The sequence below is a fragment of the Zonotrichia albicollis genome, chromosome 3 (genome assembly GCF_047830755.1).
Source record: "Zonotrichia albicollis isolate bZonAlb1 chromosome 3, bZonAlb1.hap1, whole genome shotgun sequence".
NCBI classification, from domain to species: Eukaryota; Metazoa; Chordata; class Aves; order Passeriformes; family Passerellidae; genus Zonotrichia; species Zonotrichia albicollis.
This window is the reverse complement of record NC_133821.1, coordinates 2,511,988-2,530,849: the sequence shown is the minus strand read 5'-3', so window position 1 is coordinate 2,530,849 and position 18,862 is coordinate 2,511,988. Positions and strand designations below refer to the sequence as shown.

Genomic DNA, 18,862 nt, shown 5'->3' with positions numbered 1-18,862 from the left:
ATTCCCTGACATTTGGGATTGGGATTTTTCCCAGGAAATGGCCTCAGGTTCTTCCAGGGAAGTTCAGGTTGGATTTTGGGAACAATTCCTCATTTCTGAGAAATTCCCAATCCCCATGGAAGTGGCTCCTGGGGACACAGATCTGGAATTCCCTGACATTTGGAATTGGGATTTTTCCCAGGAAATGGCCTCAGGTTGTCCCAGGGAAGTTGAGGTTGGATTTTGAGAACAATTCCTGCCCCATTCCTGAGGAATTCCCAATCCCTGTGGAAATCCCACCTGGGGACACAGATCTGGAATTCCCTGATAGAAGGAATTGGGATTGATCCCAGATTGTTCCAGGTAGGATTTTGGGAACAATTCCTTCTCCAATCCTGAGGAATTCCCAATCCCCATGGAAGTGGGACTCAGGGACAGGGGTCTGGAATTCCCTGACATTTGGGATTGGGATTTCTCCCAGGAAATGGCCTCAGGTTCTTCCAGGAGAAGTTCAGGTTGGATTTTGGGATCAATTCCTGCCCCATTCCCTGAGAAATTCCAGATTTCTGTGGAAATCCCACTTGGGGACACAGATCTGGAATTCCCTGACATTTGGGATTGGGATTTCTCCCAGGAAATGGCCTCAGGTTCTTCCAGGGAAGTTCAGGTTGGATTTTGGGAACAATTCCTGCCCCATTCCTGAGGAATCCCAAATCCCCATGGAAGTGACACCTGGGGACAGGGATCTGGAATTCCCTGCCAGGAGGGATTGGGATTGATCCCAAATGGTTCCAGGTTGGATTTTGGGAACAATTCCTGCCCCATTGCCAAAGGAATCCCAAATCCCTGTGGAAATCCCACCTGGGCACACAGATCTGGAATTCCCTGCCAGAAGAAATTGGGATTTTTCCCAGGAAATGGCCTCAGGTTCTTCCAGGGAAGTTCAGGTTGGATTTTGGGAACAATTCCTGCCCCATTCCTGAGAAATTCCCAATCCCTGTGGAAATCCCACCTGGGGACATGGGTCTGGAATTCCCTGACAGGAGGGATTGGGATTTCTCCCAAATTTTTCCAAAGAAGTTCAGGTTGGATTTTGGGAATAATTCCTGCCCAGGGAGGTTTGGAATCCACAATCCTGAGGAATTCCCAATCCCATGGAAGTGGCACTGGGGACAGGGATCTGGAATTCCCTGATAGAAGGAATTGAGATTGATCCCAGATTGTTCCAGGTTGGATTTTGGGTACAATTCCTGCCCCATTCCCAGAAAAAAATTCCAAATTTCTGTAGAAATCCCACCTGAGGACACAGATCTGGAATTCCTGCCAGGAGGAATTGGGATTGATCCCAAATGGTTCCAGGTTGGATTTTGGGAACAATTCCTGCCCAGGGATTTTTGGAATCCCCATTCCTGAGGAATTCCCAATCCCATGGAAGTGACACCTGGGGACACGGACATGGAATTCCCTGACAGGAGGGATTGGGATTGATCCCAGATTGTTCCAGGTTGGATTTTGGGAACAATTCCTGCCCCATTCCCAGTGGAATCCCAAATCCCTGTGGGAAGTGGCACTCAGGGACACAGATCTGGAATTCCCTGATAGGAGGGATTGGGATTGATCCCAAATTTTTCCACAGAAGTTCAGGTTGGATTTTGGGAACAATTCCTGCCCAGGGATTTTTGGAATCCACAATCCTGAGGAATTCCCAATCCCATGGAAGTGACACCTGGGGACATGGACATGGAATTCCCTGATAGAAGGAATTGGGATTGATCCCAGATTGTTCCAGGTTGGATTTTGGGAACAATTCCTGCCCCATTCCCAGTGGAATTCTCAATCCCAATGGAAATCCCACTTGGGGACAGGGATCTGGAGTTCCCTGCCAGAAGGAATTGGGATTTCTCCCAATTTGTTCCAGGTTGGATTTTGGGAACAATTCCTGCCCCGTTCCTGAGGAATTCCCAATCCCATGGAAGTGGCACCTGGGGACACAGATCTGGAATTCCCTGACATTTGGGATTGGGATTTTTCCCAGGAAATGGCCTCAGGTTCTTCCAGGGAAGTTCAGGTTGGATTTTGGGAACAATTCCTGCCCCATTCCCAGAAAAAAATTCCAAATTTCTGTAGAAATCCCACCTGAGGACACAGATCTGGAATTCCTGCCAGGATAAACTGGGATTGATCCCAGATTGTTCCAGGGAAGTTCAGGTTGGATTTTAGAATCAGTTCCTGCCCCGTTCCTCAGGAATTCCCAATTCTGATTTATTCTCACCAAACCCTGATTTATTCACACCCCACCCTTGGGATTATTAATTGATTATTATTTTCTTTATTTGTTTATAATAATATATTAATTATTTTTAATATTATGTTCCCACCATTGCGATCATCAATTTATTATTATTGTCTTTACTAATTTATATTAACTTATTTTAATTTATATTGATTAATTATTTATTTTAATACTAGGTTCCCACCCTTATGATTATTAATTTATTATTATTGTCTTTATTAATTTATATTAATTTGTATTGATTTATTATTGATTTTAATATTAGGTTCCCACCCTTGTGATTATTAATTTATTATTATTTGCTTAATTAATTTATATTAATTGATATTGAATTATTATTAATTTTTAATATTAAGTTCCCACTCTTGTGGTTATTAATTGGTCATTATTTTCTTTAATTGTTTATATTCATTTATATTAATTTATATTGATTTACTATGAAGTTTTAATATTAAGTTCCCACCCTTGTGATCATTAATTTACTATTATATCATTAATTTACTATTATTTTCTTTATTATTTTATATTTATTTATATTGATTTATTATTAATTTTCAATATTCAGTTCCTACACTTGTGGTTATTAATTTACTATTATTTTCTTTATTAATTTATATGAATTTATATTAATTTATTATTAATTCTAATATTAGGTTCCCACCCTTATGTTCATTAATTTATTAATATTTGCTTAATTAATTTATATTAATTTATATTGATTTATTATTAATTTTTAATATTGAGTTCCCACCCTTGTGATCATTAATTTGCTATTATTTTCTTTATTAATTTATATGAATTTATATTTTTTTATTATTAATTTTCAATATTTGCTTCCCACCCTTGTGGTTATTAATTGATTATTATCTTCTTTATTAATTTATATTCATTTATATTGATTTATTATTAAGTTTTAATATTAGGCTATTATTATTATTATTATTATTATTATTATTATTATTTTTATTTTTATTTTTATTTGTATTATTACTATTATTATTAATTTTTAATTTTTATTTTTATTTTTATTTTTATTTTTATTTTTATTTGTATTATTATTATTACTATTATTATTATTTATTTTTATTTTTATTTTTATTTTTATTGTTAATTTTATTTTTATTTTTCATTTGTATTTTTTATTTTAATTTTAAAATTTTAATTTTAATTTTGGATTTTACTTCCCCAAAACCTCCCTGGGTTGTTTCTTGTCCCTTTCCCATTCCCATTAATTGCAATTAATTAAATTTCTGTATAAATATCACGTTAATTATCGGAATTTTAAATTTAATTTTGATTTTTTTGTGTTTTTTATTTTCAGGTATTGCCCCGGGGGCCCAGACTCGGATTTTGAATATTCCACCCAGTCCTACACCGGATATGAGGTTCGGATTCTTTTTTTTTTTATTAATTTTTAATTTTTAATTCAATAATTTTTTAATTTTTAATTCAATTATTTTTTAATTTTTATTTTTAATTAATTTTTAATTATTCCAACATTTTTAAGCTGGGCTTTGCCTTAGGCTGGGCTTGGTTTCTGCAGGAATCAAGCAAAAAATGAATTAAAAATCAAAATAAACTTTGGTAATGACAGAAATCAAAATAAAAAATAAACACAAAAATCAAAACAAAAAATAAACACAAAAATCAAAATAAAAAATAAATTTAAAAATCAAAATAAAAATAAACAGAAAAATCAAAATAAACTTTGATAAGCACTAAAATCAAAACAAAAAATAAATTAAAAAATCAAAACAAAAAATAAACACAGAAATCCAAATAAAACTTTGAGAAACACAAAAATCAAAATAAAAATAAACACAAAAATCCAAATAATCTTTGATAAACACAAAAAATCCAAATAAAAAATAAACAAAAAAATCAGAACAAAAAAATCAAAACAAAAAAAAAACACCACAAAAATCAAAATAAAAAATAAATTAAAAATCAAAATAAACTTTGACAAACACAAAAATCAAAATAAAAATAAACACAAAAAAATCAGAATAAAAATAAACACAGAAATCAAAATAAATTTTGATAAATAAAAAAATCAACATAAAAAACAAATTAAAAAATCTAAATAAACTTTGATAAACACAAAAATCCAAATAAACTTTGATAAACACAAAAAATTGAAACAAAAAATAAACAAAAAAATCAAAAATAACCAGAAAAATCAAAACAAAAAATAAATTAAAAATGAAAATCAACTTTGATAAACACAGAAATCAAAATAAAAATAAATTAAAAAATCAAAACAAAAAATAAACACAGAAATCCAAATAAACTTTGAGAAACACAAAAATCAAAATAAAAATAAACAGAAAAATCAAAATAAACTTTGATAAACACAAAAAATCCAAATAAAAAGTAAACAAAAAAATCAAAACAACAAATAAACACAGAAATCAAAATAAAAAAATGAATTAAAAAATCAAAATAAGCTTTGAGAAACACAGAAATCAAAATAAAAATAAACACAAAAAAATCAGAATGAAAATAAACACAAAAATTCAAAGTAAACTTTGATAAATACAAAAGTCAAAATAAAAATAAACACGAAAAAATCAGAATAAAAATAAACACAGAAATCAAAATAAATTTTGATAAATACAAAAATCAAAACAAAAAATAAATTAAAAAATCAAAATAAAATTTGATAAACACAAAAACCCCAATAAATTTTGATAAACAGAAAAAAACAAAATAAAAAGTAAACAACAAAAATCAAAACAAAAAATAAACACAGAAATCAAAATTAATTTTGATAAACACAAAAATCAAAATAAAAAATGAACAGAAAAATCAAAATAAACTTTGACAAACAAAAAATCAAAATAAAAACAAACACAAAAATCCAAATAAAAACACAAAAATCAAAATAAAGTTTGATCAAAACAAAAAATAAATTAAAAAATCCAAATAAAACCCCACAAAAATCAAAATAATCACAAAAATCAAAATAAAAAATAACCACAAAAATCAAAATAAATTTTCCTAAACATAAAAATCCAAATAAAAACAAAAAAATCCAAATAAATTTGGATAAACCAAAAAATCAAAACAAAAAATAAATTAGAAAATCCAAATAAACTTTGAGAAACAAAAAAATCAGAACAAAAAATAAATACAATATTAATTAAAATTCTATTACTTAAAATAATATTTTAAATTAAAATTCTATTACTTAATACAATATATTAAGTATTAATTGAAATTAATTGACTTTAAATTATATTTTAAATTAAAATTCTATTACTTAAAGTCATATTTTAAATTCTATTTAAAACTATATTATTTAAATTATACTTGAAATTATAATTGAAATTATATTATTTAAAATATTTTAAATTATAATTCTATTACTTAAAATAATATTTGAAATTATAATTAAAATTCCATTACTTAAAATAATATTTGAAATTATAATTAAAATTCTAATATTCAAAATTTTATGAATACTTTCCATCAGCTGGTGATAAAAATTAAATTTTTTTTTAAATTTTAATTGAAGGAATAAATTTAATTTTCAGAATATTTGAAAGAAAACTGAATTTTGGAGGAATTTTAAAAACATTTTGGGATTTTTGTGACTCCCACTAAAAATATTGAAATAATTTGGAATATTCCAAAATATTGGAATGAAACCACTGAAAATTGAAGAATTTGGGGATAAAAATTGAATTATTTTGGGATAAAAATTGAATTATTTAGGGATAAAAATGGAAGAATTTTGGAATAAAAATTGAATTTTTTTGGAATAAAAAATTGAATTATTTTGGAGTAAAAATGGAAGAATTTTGGAATAAAAAATGAATTTTTTTGGGATAAAAAATTGAAGAGCTTGGGATAAAAATGGAAGAATTTTGGAATAAAAAATTGAATAAATTTGGAATAAAAATGGAAGAATTTTGGAATAAAAAATTGAAGAATTTTGGGATAAAAATTGAATTAATTTGGAATTAAAATGGAAGAATTTTGGAATAAAAATTGAATTTTTTGGAATAAAAATTAAATTATTGTGGAATAAAAAAATATTTTGGAATAAAAATGGAAGAATTTTGGCATAAAAAATTGAATTATTTTAGAATAACAATTGAAGAATTTTGGAATAAAAATTTAATTATTTTGGAATAAAAATTGAATTTTTTGGAATAAAAATTAAATTATTGTGGAATAAAAAAATATTTTGGAATAAAAATGGAAGAATTTTGGCATAAAAAATTGAATTATTTTAGAATAACAATTGAAGAATTTTGGAATAAAAATTTAATTATTTTGGAATAAAAATTTAATTATTTTGATGATTTTAAATTAAAATATTTGAATTTTTTAAAGTATTTAAGAGCCAAATTCAAATTTTAAATTTTCCCGATTTTTTGTGTCATTCAGAATTAAAAATTTTCAATATTTTGGGGTCTTGAAATGTTATTTTTAAGGAAAAAAAAAGCTTTAAAATTGAATTTAAATTGAATTTTTTGTGTTTCCAGCCGACGTCGATGAGGGCGATTCGGGCTCGGTACCACCCCCTCCTGCAGGCCCGGAACCGGCTGGAGCAGGTAAATTCATTCATGAAAAATGTTCATTCATAAATTCAGGTCATTCCATTCATTCCGGAGCAGGTAACGGTTCATTCATGAAATTGTTCATTCATAAATTCGTGTTATTCCATTTCATTCCATTCATTCCGGAGCAGGTAACGCTTCATTCATGAAAAACGTTCATTCATAAATTCGTGTCACTCCATTCATTCCATTCATTCCGGAGCAGGTAACGGTTCATTCATGAAATCGTTCATTCATAAATTCATGTCATTCCATTCATTCCATTCATTCCATTTGAGATTAAAAAATCGAATTATTTCCATTTCTTGCGCTTAAGAAATTCAAATTTTGCACTTAAGAAATTCAAATTTTGCGCATAAGAAATTCAAAATTCAAAAACTGAAAATAAAGTTGAAAAATTGAAAACTGAAATAATTGGGAATTAAAATTGAAATGTCGAGTGGAGCAGGTGAATTTCATTCAGTTTTATTCCATTTTATTCCATTTGAGATTAAAAAATGGAATTATTTCCATTTCTCGCGCTTCAGAAATTCAAATTTTGCACTGAAGAAATTCAAAATTTAAAAAATTGAAAATAAAATTTAAAAATTTAAAAATTTAAATTGACATTTCAAGTGGAGCAGGTGAATTTTATTCAATTTGATTCCATTTTAGGTCAAAAAAATCAAATTATTTCCATTTCTGGCACTTAACAAATTCAAAATCTAAAAAATTGAAAATAAAATTTAAAAATTAAAAAATTGAAAATAAAAATTGACATTTCAAGTGGAGCAGGTGAATTTCATTAAATTTTATTCCATTTTAGATCAAAAAAATCAAATTATTCCCATTTTTAAAGTAATAAACTGCAGAAATTTAAAATTAAAAATGTCTAAATTCAAAATTCAAATTCAAAATTAAAAATTAAAACATTAAAAAGTTATAAATTAAAAATTAAAATTGAAATTTCTAGAGTTAGACCAGGCACAGAGTGGAGCAGGTGAATTTTATTCCATTTTAAATGTAATAAAAATCAAATTATTTCCATTTTTTTGCACTTAAGGGCCTGCAGAAATTCAAAATTAAAACATTAAGAATAAAATTTAAAAATGTAAAAATTAAAAAATTGAGAATTAAAATTGAAATATCGAGTGGAGCAGGTAAATGTCATTAAATTTTATTTCATTTTATTCCATTTGAGATTAAAAAATCGAATTATTTCCATTTCGGGCACTTAAGAAATTCAAATTTTGCACTTAAGAAAGTCAAAATTAAAAATTGAAAATAAAATTTAAAAATTTAAAGGTGAAAAAATTGAAAATTAAAATTGACATTTCGGGTGGAGCAGGTGAATTTTATTAACTTTTATTCAATTTTAGATCAAAAAAATCAAATTATTTCCATTTTTAAAGAGATAGGTGGCAGAAATTCAAAATAAAAAATTAAAAATTTCAAAATTTCAAAATTTAAAAATTAGAATTTAAAAATTAAAATTAAAAATTAAAATGAAAAAAATTAAAAATTAGAAATTTAAAAATTAAAAGTATAAGAGTTTTAAAATTAAAAAATTAAAAAATGAAAAATTAAAATGGAAATTTCTCGAGTTCAATCAGAGCAGGCTCAGAGTGGAGCAGGTGAATTTTATTCCATTTTATTCCATTCTATTCAATTTTAGATCAAAAAAATCAAATTATTTCCAGTTTTTAAAATTATGGGCTGCAGAAATTCAAAATTCAAAAATTAAAAATTAAATTCAAATTAAAAAATTAAAAAAGTTAAGAATTAAAAATTAAGAATTAAAAATCAAATTCAAAAATTCAAAATTGAAGTTTCAAAATTGAAAATTTAAAAAATAAAAATTGAAATTTCTGGAATTAAATCAGAGCAGGCACAGAGTGGAGCAGGTGAATTTTATTCCATTTTATTCCATTCTATTCAATTTTAGATCAAAAAAATCAAATTATTTCCAGTTTTTACACTTATAGGCTGCAGAAATTCAAAATTCAAAAATTAAAAATTAAATTATGTTAAAAAATCAAATTATTTCCATTTTTAAACTGATAGGCTGCATAAATTGGTTTTTTTCTGCTGCAAAAATTAAAAATTATGAAATTAAAAATTATGAAATTAAAAATTATGAAATTAAAAATTAAAATTTAAAATTGAAAAATTAAAAAATTAAAAATAGAAATGGAAATTTCTGGAGTTAAATCAGAGCAGGCTCAGAGTGGAGCAGGGAAATTTTATTAAAATTTAGATCAAAAAAATCAAATTATTTCCATTTTTTAACTGCTGGGCTGCAGAAATGCAAAATTAAAAAATTAAAAATAAAATTTAAAAATTAAAAAGTTATAAAAGTTAAAAATTAAAATTGAAATTTTGAGTGGAGCAGGTGAATTTTATTAAGTTTTATTCCATTTTAGATCAAAAAATCAAATTATTTTCAATTTTTACACTTAAGGGTTGCAGAAATTCAAAATTTAAAAATTCATATTAAAATTTAAAATTAAAATTTAAAATTTAAAAATTATATTAAAAATTTAAAATTAAAAATTCAAAAATCAAAATTTAAAAATGAAAATTTAAAAATTGAAAATTCAAAAATTCAAAATTCAAAAATTGAAAATAAAATTTCAATTTCTGGATTCCAATTCATCCATTTGGAATTGCCCTGCAGAAATTCAAAATGCAAAAATTCATATTAATTAAAAATTAAAATAAAATAATTTAATATTAAAAATTTAAAATTAAAAATTCAAAAATTTAAATTTAAAAATTCAAAATTCAAAAATTCAAAATGCAAAAATTGAAAATAAAATTTCAATTTCTGGAGTCCAATTCATCCGTTTGGAATTGCCCCGCTCTCATTTCCCTGTAAAAATTTTGAATTTTTAAGGAAAATTTTCCACAAATTCCGATTTTTTTTGCCCTCAGGATTTTAAATTTTAAATAAAAATTTTGAACGGGTGGGTCACAAAAATTTAAAATTTAAAATTTAAAGTTAAAATTAAAAATTAAAAACTAAAATTACAAATTAAAAATAAAAAATTAAAAATTAAAAAATTAAAATTTAAACTAAAAATTAAAAATCAAAATTACAAATTAAAAATAAAAATTAAAAATTAAAATAAAAAATTAATATATTCAAATTACAAATTAAAACATTGAAATTACAAATTCAAGAATTAAAATCACAAATTAAAAAATTTCAAATTAAGAAATTAAAAGGAGGGATAATTTGAATTTTCCTGTAATAATTTGAATTTTTTTGGTAATAATTTGAATTTGGAGTTCATTGGGATGGGAGCAATAATTTGAATTTTCCTCTAATAATTTGAATTTTTCATGTAATAATTTGAATTTTTTTTGCAATTATTTTTATTTCATTTTATTTTATTTTATTTTATTTTATTTTATTTTATTTTAATTTTGTTTCCAGCTGCAGCAGCTGGGGCACAGCGTGGACAGGGTGGAGTTCATTGAGATTGCAGCGATAATTTGAATTTTTGCTGCAATAATTTGAATTTTTTTATAACAATTTTAATTTTTTTTGCAATAACTTTAATTTAATTTAATTTTATTTTACTTATATTTCACTTTTAGCTGCAGCAGCTGGGGCACAGCCTGGACAGGGTGGAATTCATTGAGATTGCAGCGATAATTTGAATTTTCCTGTGATTTTTTTTTTTCATTTTTCCTGTAATAATTTGAATTTTCCTATAATAATTTTTTTTTTTTGTAAAAATTTTTATTTTATTTATTTTTAGCTGCAGCAGCTGGGGCACAGCGTGGACAAGGTGGAGTTCATCGTGATGGGAGCGATAATTTGAATTTTTCCTGTAATAATTTGAATTTTTCCTGTAATAAATTGAATTTTTTTGTAATAATTTTAATTTTTTTTGCAATAATTTTAATTTTTTTTGCAATAACTTTAATTTAATTTATTTTATTTTTATTTTATTTATTTCCAGCTGCAACAGCTGGGGCACAGCGTGGACAAGGTTGAGTTCATCATGATGGGAGCGATAATTTGAATTTTTCCTGTAATAACTTCAGGTTTTTTGGCAATAATTTGAATTTTTTTGGTAATAATTTCAATTTTATTTTATTTTATTTTATTTTATTTTTATTTTATTTCACTTTTAGCTGCAGCAGCTGGGGCACAGTGTGGACAAGGTGGAGTTCATTGAGATTGCAGCGATAATTTGAATTTTCCTGTGATTTTTTTCATTTTTCCTGTAATAATTTCAATTTTTTTGTAACAATTTTAATTTTTTTTGCCATAACTTTAATTTAATTTTATTTTATTTTTATTTCCAGCTGCAGCAGCTGGGGCACAGCGTGGACAAGGTTGAGTTCATCATTATGGGAGCGATAATTTGAATTTTTCATGCGATAATTTGAATTTTTTGTGCAATAATTTTAATTTTTTTTGCAATAATTTTATTTTATTTTATTTTATTTATTTCCAGCTGCAGCAGCTGGGGCACAGTGTGGACAAGGTTGAGTTCATCGTGACAGGAGCGATAATTTGAATTTTTCATGCGATAATTTGAATTTTTCCTATAATAACTTCAATTTTTTTGTAACAATTTTAATTTTTTTGGTAATAATTTTTATTTAATTTTAATTTTATTTTATTTTTTTTTATTTCACTTTTAGCTGCAGCATCTGGGGCACAGCGTGGACAAGGTGGAATTCATTGTTACGGGAGCGATAATTTGAATTTTCCTGTGATTTTTTTTAATTTTTCCTGTAATAAATTGAATTATTTTTCAATAATTTTAATTTTTTTTGCAATAACTTTAATTTAATTTAATTTTATTTTATTTTTATTTGATTTCCAGCTGCAGCAGCTGGGGCACAGCGTGGACAAAGTTGAGTTCATCATCATGGGAGGGACGTTCATGGCCCTGCCCGAGGATTACCGGGATTTCTTCATCCGCAACCTGCACGATTCCTTATCTGGGCACACCTCTAATGATGTGGCTGAGGCTGTCAGGTGGGAAATAATTAAAATTTATTATATTTATTTATATATTTATAAATTTATTGATCAATTATTGATGAAATTGGACATTTATAATGTGATTTCTTCATCCGCAACCTGCACGATGCCTTATCTGGGCACACTTCTAACAATGTGGCAGAAGCTGTCAGGTGGGAAATATTTATAATTTAAATTATTTATTAAAAATGAAATAAGGAAAATCTGGTGTTTTTTTGAAAATATTTGGTTTTTTAAAAATTGGGTTTTTTGGAAAATATTTGGGTTTTGAAAATTGGATTTTTTTTAAATATTTGGGTTTTGAAAATTGGATTTTTTTTAAATATTTGGGTTTTGAAAATTGGGGTTTTTTTGGAAATATTTGGGTTTTGAAAATTGGATTTTTTAAAAATATTTGGGTTTTGAAAATTGGGGTTTTTTTGAAAATATTTGGTTTTTGAGCACTGAATTTCCAACCATGTGGGAGAGGCTGTCAGGTGGGAAATATTCCCAATTTTAATTCTTTATTTATGTATTTATAAATATAGAAGTAAAATTATTTATTTCTATATTTATACATATACAAGTTCCAATTCTTTCTTCAAAAAATTTATTTATTGATTTATGAATGAATGCACAATGTGAATTATTTATGGAATTGTGCATTTACACTGCACCATCCCTTATCTGGGCACGCTTCTAATAATGTGGCTGAGGCTGTCAGGTGGGAAATAATTAAAATTTATATAATTTATTTATATATTTATTAATTTATTTGTCCATTATTGATGAAATTGGACATTTATAATGCGATAAATGCATCGAGAACCTGCACGATTCCTTATCCGGGCACACTTCCAATAACGTGGCTGAGGCTGTCAGGTGGGAAATATTTATAATTTAATTCATTTATTGATGGGTTTATTAATTTATTGATCAATTATTTAAGAAATTGGATATTTATAATGCGATAAATGCATCCGCAACCTGCACGATGCCTTATCCGGGCACACTTCTAATAACGTGGCAGAAGCTGTCAGGTGGGAAATATTTATAATTTAATTTATTTATTTATGTGTTTATTAATATATTGATCAATTATTGGTGAAATTGGACATTTATAATGCAATAAATGCATCGGGAACCTGCACGATGCCCTGTCCGGGCACAGCTCCAGTGACGTGGCAGAGGCTGTCAGGTGGGAAATAATTATAATTTATATCATTTATTTATATATTTATAAATATATTTATCAATGATTTATGAAATTATAATAATCTTAATTAATTAATTTTTATCATTTCTATTATTTATTTTAAAGAATCACAAGGACAGTTGGGTTTTTTTGGAAAATCTCTGATTTTGGGGCACTGGATGTTCCGGCTGTGCAGGAAAATCCAAATTTTGCTGGTTTTTCCTCTTCCATGCAGCTCTGCTGATGGCAAAAAAAAACCCCAAAAAAACCCAAAAAACCCCAAAATATAAATTTAAAAAAATCACCAAAAAACCCCAAAAAACCCCAAAAAAACCTCAAAAAAACCAAGATATAAATTTTAAAAAATCGCCAAAAAACCCCAAAAAACCCAAATTATAAATTTAAAAAGATCGCCCAAAAAAAACCCAAAAAAACCAAGATATAAATTTTAAAAAAATCGCCAAAAAAACCCCAAAAAACCCCAAAAAAACCAAGATATAAATTTAAAAAAATCGCCAAAAAACCCCAAAAAACCCAAATTATAAATTTAAAAAAATCGCCCAAAAAAACCCAAAAAAACCCCAAAAAAACCAAAAAAACCCCAAGATATAAATTTTAAAAAATCGCCAAAAAACCCCAAAAAACCCAAAATATAAATTAAAAAAAAATCGCCAAAAAAACCCCAAAAAAACCAAGAAAAACCAAAAAAAACCAAGATGTAAATTTAAAAAAAATCGCCAAAAAAAACCCCAAAAAATTAAAAAAAAAAAAAAAAAAAAAAAAACAGAAAAACCCCCCAAAAAATGCAAAAAACCCCAAAATCCTCAATTTCTCACAGCCAGATCCACCCAGGGCAGGAAATTCCCAATTTTCAATGCTTGAGGGCCAAAAAACCCGAAGAAACCCCCTAAAGCAAACAAAACAAAACAAAACAAAAAACCAAAAACACAAGGAAAAAAAAAGGAAAAAAAAAATTGCCCAAAAACCCCACAAAACAAACAAACAAAAAACCCCAAAAAAAACCCAAAAACCCAAAAGAACTCCAAACCCCCCCCAAAAAAAAACCAAAAAAACCCCCCAAAAACCCCCAAAAATCAAAAAAAAACCCAAAAAAAACCAGAAACCCCCCCAAAAACTAAAAAAAAATCCTAAAACAAACCCCGAAAAAACAAAAAAAACCTCCAAGAAAATCCCAAAAAACTCCTCCAAAACGCCTCAAAAAAACTCCAAAAAACCCAAAAACAACCCCCCAAAAACCCCAAAAAAACAAAAAATACCCCCAAAAGCCCCCAAAAAACTGAAAAAAAAACTTAAAAAAACCCCCCCTCAAAACAAACAAAAACAAAACCCAAAAAATCCCCACAAAAACTACATAAAACCCAAAAAAACCCCAAAAATACAAAAAAAACAACCCCAAAAACCCAAAAAAATCATTTTAGATCTCTCACCTATAAATTCAATTATTTTAAATCCAGAATTTCCACCAGGAATGATTTTAAATCCAATTTTTTTATCTGAAAGCTGTGACTGAATTCTGATTTTCCTCTGGAGGGCACCAAACCCTTGCATTGCCTTGATTTATTTATTTATTTTAGTTATTTATTTATTTTATGTATTTATTTATTTATTTTAGTTATTTATTTATTTTAATTTATTTGATTTATTTCTTTATTTCCTTCATTTATTTCTGTATTTCCTTTATTGAATTCTTTATTTCCTTCATTTATTTCTTTATTTCTTTTATTTATTTCTTTATTTCCTTGATTTATTTCTTTATTTCTTTTATTTATTTCTTTTTTTTCTCCCACTTCTCCTCAAAAAAACAACCAAAAATCCCTTTGCTGCTTTTTCCAAGTGGGATTTTATAGAAAAATAAAATAAAATAAAATAAAATAAAATAAAATAAAATAAAATAAAATAAAAATAAAAATCCCTTTGCTGCTTTTTCCAAGTGGGATTTTATAGAAAATAAAATAAAAATAAAAATAAAATAAAATAAAGTAAAATAAAATAAAATAAAATAAAATAAATGAAATAAAATAAAATTAAAATAAAATAAAATAAAATAAAAATAAAAAAGAAATTGTGCAAAAACTTTCTGAAGGACAAAAACCTCCATTCACATCATTACAGGGATTCATGGTATGGCAAACCCATATTTTATTTTATTTTTATTTTATTTTATTTTATTTTATTTTTATTTTATTTTATTTTTATTTTTATTTTTATTTTGTTTTATTTTAATTTTTATTTTATTTTATTTTATTTTATTCTATTTTATTTTATTTTATTTTATTTTACTTTTATTTTATTTTATTTTATTTTATTTTTATTTTTATTTTATTTTCTGCCCTTGCAGGTGTTTTAGCTGATTTTATTGAGCCTAAAAAATCATTTTTCAAGCTGCTGGATAGATAAGAAAAGGAAAAAAAATTAATTTTTAAATTTTAAAAGTGACACCAAGAGAGGGTGACAAAAATCACTGGGTGATTTTTGGAGTTTGGGTTGGAAATTCAGAATTTTGATGGAGTTTGGGTTGGAATTTCAGAATTCTGGCACGGTTTGGGTTGGAAATTCAGAATTCTGATGGAATTTGGGTTGGAAATTCAGAATTCTGGCATGGTTTGAGTTGGAAATTCAGAATTCTGATGGAGTTTGGGTTGGAAATTCAGAATTCTGATGTGGTTTGGGTTGGAAATTCAGAATCCTGGCACGGTTTGGGTTGGAAATTCAGAATTTTGATGGAGTTTGGGTTGGAAATTCAGAATTCTGCACAGTTTGGGTTGGAATTTCAGAATTCTGATGGAATTTGGGTTGGAAATTCAGAATCCTGGCAAAGTTTGGGTTGGAAATTCAGAATTCTGATGGAGTTTGGGTTGGAAATTCAGAATTCTGATGTGGTTTGGGTTGGAAATTCAGAATCCTGGCAAAGTTTGGGTTGGAAATTCAGAATTCTGATGGGGTTTGAGTTGGAAATTCAGAATTCTGGCACGGTTTGGGTTGGAATTTCAGAATTCTGATGGGGTTTGGGTTGGAAATTCAGAATTCTGGCACGGTTTGGGTTGGAAATTCAGAATTCTGATGGAGTTTGGGTTGGAAATTCAGAATTTTGATGGAGTTTGTGTTGGAATCTCAGAATCCTGGCAGGCTTTGGGTTGGAAATTCAAAATTCTGATGTGGTTTGGGTTGGAATCTCAAAGTTCTGGTGTAGTTTGGGTTGGAATTTCAGAATCCTGATGGAGTTTGGGTTGGAATCTCAGAATTCTGGCATGGTTTGGGTTGGAAATTCAGAATTCTGATGGAGTTTGGGTTGGAAATTCAGAATTCTGATGTGGTTTTGGTTGGAATCTCAGAATTCTGATGTGGTTTGGGTTGGAAATTCAGAATCCTGATGTAGTATGGGTTGGAAATTCAGAATTTTGATGGAGTTTGGGTTGGAAATTCAGAATTCTGATGTGGTTTGGGTTGGAAATTCAGAATTTTGATGTGGTTTGGGTTGGAATCTCAAAGTTCTGGTGTAGTTTTGGTTGGAATTTCAGAATCCTGATGTGGTTTGGGTTGGAATTTCAGAATCCTGGCAAAGTTTGGGTTGGAATCTCAGAATTCTGATGTGGTTTGGGTTGGAAATTCAGAATCCTGGCAAAGTTTGGGTTGGAAATTCAGAATTCCGATGTGGTTTGGGTTGGAAATTCAGAATTCTGGCACGGTTTGGGTTGGAAATTCAGAATTCTGATGTGGTTTGGGTTGGAATCTTAAAGTTCTGGTGTAGTTTTGGTTGGAATTTCAGAATCCTGATGGAGTTTGGGTTGGAAATTCAGAATCCTGATGGAGTTTGTGTTAGAAATTCAGAATTTTGATGGAGTTTGTGTTGGAATTTCAGAATCCTGGCAAAGTTTGGGTTGGAATCTCAGAATCCTGGCAAAGTTTGGGTTGGAATCTCAGAATTCTGATGGAGTTTGGGTTGGAAATTCAAAATTCTGATGGAGTTTGGGTTGGAAATTCAGAATTCTGATGTGGTTTGGGTTGGAAATTCAGAATTCTGGCACGGTTTGGGTGGGAAATTCAGAATTTTGATGGAGTTTGGGTTGGAAATTCAGAATTTTGATGGAGTTTGGGTTGGAATCTCAGAATCCTGATGGAGTTTGGGTTGGAATTTCAGAATCCTGATGGAGTTTGTGTTGGAATCTCAGAATTCTGGCATGGTTTGGGTTGGAAATTCAGAATTCTGATGGAGTTTGGGTTGGAAATTCAGAATTCTGATGTGGTTTTGGTTGGAATCTCAGAATTCTGATGTGGTTTGGGTTGGAAATTCAGAATCCTGATGTAGTATGGGTTGGAAATTCAGAATTTTGATGGAGTTTGGGTTGGAAATTCAGAATTCTGATGTGGTTTGGGTTGGAAATTCAGAATTTTGATGTGGTTTGGGTTGGAATCTCAAAGTTCTGGTGTAGTTTTGGTTGGAATTTCAGAATCCTGATGTGGTTTGGGTTGGAATTTCAGAATCCTGGCAAAGTTTGGGTTGGAATCTCAGAATTCTGATGTGGTTTGGGTTGGAAATTCAGAATCCTGGCAAAGTTTGGGTTGGAAATTCAGAATCCTGGCACGCTTTGGGTTGGAAATTCAAAATTCTGATGTGGTTTGGGTTGGAATCTCAAAGTTCTGGTGTAGTTTGGGTTGGAATTTCAGAATCCTGATGTGGTTTGTGTTGGAATCTCAGAATCCTGGCACGGTTTGGGTTGGAATCTCAGAATTCTGGCACGGTTTGGGTTGGAATCTCAGAATTCTGCATGGTTTGGGTGGAAATTCAGAATCCTGATGGAGTTTGGGTTGGAAATTCAAAATTCTGATGTGGTTTGGGTTGGCAATCTCAAAGTTCTGGTGTAGTTTTGGTTGGAATTTCAGAATCCTGATGGAGTTTGTATTGGAATCTCAGAATCCTGGCACGGTTTGGGTTGGAAATTCAGAATTCTGATGGAGTTTGAGTTGGAAATTCAGAATTCTGATGTGGTTTGGGTTGGAATCTCAGAATTCTGCATGGTTTGGGTTGGAAATTCAGAATTCTGATGGAGTTTGGGTTGGAAATTCAGAATTCTGTCATGGTTTGTGTTGGAATCTCAGAATTTTGATGTGGTTTGGGTTGGAAATTCAGAATCCTGGCAAGGTTTGGGTTGGAATCTCAGAATTCTGGCACGGTTTGGGTTGGAAATTCAGAATTTTGATGGAGTTTGTGTTGGAATCTCAGAATTCTGATGGAGTTTGTGTTGGAATCTCAGAATTCTGATGCAGTTTGGGTTGGAATCTCAGAATTCTGGCACGGTTTGGGTTGGAAATTCAGAATCCTGGCACAGTTTGGGTTGGAAGTGCCCTCACCTCATCCCTGCCACACACAGCAACACTTCCCCTCTCCCATCTTGCTCCAAACCCCAATTTTCTCCCTTTTTTCCCCATAATTTCTGCTTTTTTTCCCATCCCCCTGCTCTGCTGTCACGCTGACACACCGACCTGAGGGATCATCACTCTGCCAACGTCATTTCCAATTTTCCTTTTTTGCTGCTTCATCTCCATCAGCCCTCTGAGATGCCAGCCAATCTGATAAAAATGATCTTTTCTCTCTCTGGGACAGGGTAAAGAAACTCCTGAATCTCCCGAAATTCTGCTTTTCTTACAGATAAATGTGTGAACTCACCAGGCAAAACTTTGGTTTTTACAAAGATAAACAGGGAAGCTTCCAGAGGGGAGGAAAGAAATGAATTCCCTGGGTTTTAATATTTCTGCAGCGCCTCCCTTTTGGGGAAATAAACAGGAATTCAGACAGAAATCTTTGCTCGAGGGGGTTGAGTGTGCTTGAGAAATAGCTCGGC

At 28.8% G+C, this 18,862-nt stretch overlaps 1 protein-coding gene across 5 annotated transcripts in view; it reads left to right on the top strand.

Moving 5' to 3' along the window:
• Window positions 1-18,862, top strand: part of ELP3 (elongator acetyltransferase complex subunit 3) — a 223,451-nt gene that overhangs the window by 22,520 nt on the left and 182,069 nt on the right. For all 5 annotated transcript variants that reach the window (XR_012579323.1, XM_074536443.1, XM_074536442.1 and 2 more), the window contains exons 5-7: window positions 3,594-3,657; window positions 6,766-6,834; window positions 11,667-11,821. Coding sequence is in view for 4 of the 5 variants with exons in the window: in XM_074536443.1 (XP_074392544.1) it covers window positions 3,594-3,657; window positions 6,766-6,834; window positions 11,667-11,821 (288 nt within the window). In the remaining variant the exon portion in view is untranslated. The remainder of the gene's footprint in view (window positions 1-3,593; window positions 3,658-6,765; window positions 6,835-11,666; window positions 11,822-18,862) is intronic.